Consider the following 1,562-nt stretch of genomic DNA (forward strand, 5'->3'; position numbering starts at 1 on the left):
GGGGAGGGGGGGCAGCGAGCCAGCCACCCAAAAAGAAAACCCAGCTTCGAGCCGTCACCCTCCGCCACGAAAGAAGAGAGGGGGGACTGAAACCAAGAGAAAAAAGAAGAAAAAAAAGGATCTCGGCTTGTCCAGCCCTTCTGCGGCACCAGGAGCAGACAGCGAACCCGGTGGATTTTTTTTCTTCTTTTACCCTTCTTCTGCGTTTCTTTTCCAGCACAAGGACTTCCACTGAGGGGAAAAAAAAAATCTCAAAACAAAACAAAACCAACTGCAGAGACTGAACACAAAAAAAATCAAGACTAATAATGAACAATCCTGTTAATCCGCTGTCCCGAGGGCTGGGGATGTGTCCCGGCTCACGGAGTTGCAGGCTGTAGAAGTTCTGCCTCTCCCGCATGTACTGTGCTGTCTAGAGCTTGTTTCCCCTCACCCTATTTTTTGGTGCTATATCAGTGTTCTTGTTATTATCTTAATTTTTCTTCTTCATGATGTGCTGTTAGAAACCACTCCGGGACTACTCCAGCAGTAGGAAGACCGAGGAGTGGAGTGGATGAATATCCCGATGAGAGATCCAGTGATCCCTGGGACAAGCATGGCTTATCATCCTTTTTTACCTCACCGGGCTCCGGACTTTGCCATGAGCGCTGTGTTGGGACATCAGCCTCCCTTCTTCCCAGCTCTGGCTTTGCCTCCCAACGGGGCAGCAGCCCTTTCCCTTCCTGGGGCTCTGGCTAAACCCATCATGGATCAGTTAGTGGGGGCTGCAGAGACTGGTATTCCCTTTTCTTCCCTGGGTCACCAGGCAGCAGCCCATCTGAGGCCTTTAAAAACTCTGGAGCCAGAAGAAGAGGTAGAAGATGACCCAAAAGTGCATCTGGAAGCCAAAGAGCTTTGGGAACAATTCCATAAAAGAGGCACGGAGATGGTGATTACCAAATCGGGAAGGTAGGTCTGGGTGGGGGGTTCGTGCCTTTCTACCCCCCCCAGCTTCTTTCCCACCCCTCAGTCTCTGCACCCCACCTGTCTGCTCCAGAGCAAGGCTTTTTCCCTGACAAATTCCCCCATAAACCTCCTTTCACCCGGAGTTATGGCAAGTTTTAGGCAGCTGAAGATCCGAGCCCATGTCGGCCTGCGGGGGCAGGCGCTGATCCCCCAACCGGCCCTGCTCAGCGTAGGCGGGGGGCGAGGGGGGTCCCTTCATGGTTCAGCGGCTTCACGCTGCCTGGACATGACGGCTAGCAGAAAGAAAATAATTTGGGGGTGGAAAAGGAGCTGGCCTGATTTCAGCCTTGCTGAAACACGTAGTTTTTCTTCCTTAAGGAAAAGAAGGGGAAATAAAGGGAAAAATCTCTGGAGTGGTGTATCGCTGCTGGCCGGGGCAGATAGGCTTGGTTTATCGCTTATGCCCCGTCTCTCTGTTGGAATCTGGGCTTGCGTTTGTGCTGATTAATTATAGCTGGAAATGCACAAAAAAGCTGGTAAAAGCACCCAGCGGTCCTGCGGCCGCTGCTCTGGTGGCCGGGAAGGGTTTCCCTGTCTCTGGATTTCTAAAACCTGCC

The 1,562-nt window shown here is 52.2% G+C and overlaps 1 protein-coding gene across 1 annotated transcript in view; it reads left to right on the forward strand.

Annotated features, from left to right (window-relative positions):
- Window positions 1–553: 553 nt before the first annotated feature.
- Window positions 554–1,562, forward strand: part of LOC104541225 (T-box transcription factor TBX3) — a gene marked incomplete at its 3' end in the record, with an annotated part of 3,846 nt that continues 2,837 nt past the window's right edge. The window contains exon 1 of the mRNA XM_010185224.1: window positions 554–948. Coding sequence (XP_010183526.1) covers window positions 554–948 — 395 coding nt within the window. The remainder of the gene's footprint in view (window positions 949–1,562) is intronic.

This window comes from Mesitornis unicolor, unplaced genomic scaffold (assembly GCF_000695765.1).
Source record: "Mesitornis unicolor isolate BGI_N332 unplaced genomic scaffold, ASM69576v1 scaffold32855, whole genome shotgun sequence".
NCBI classification, from domain to species: domain Eukaryota; kingdom Metazoa; phylum Chordata; class Aves; order Mesitornithiformes; family Mesitornithidae; genus Mesitornis; species Mesitornis unicolor.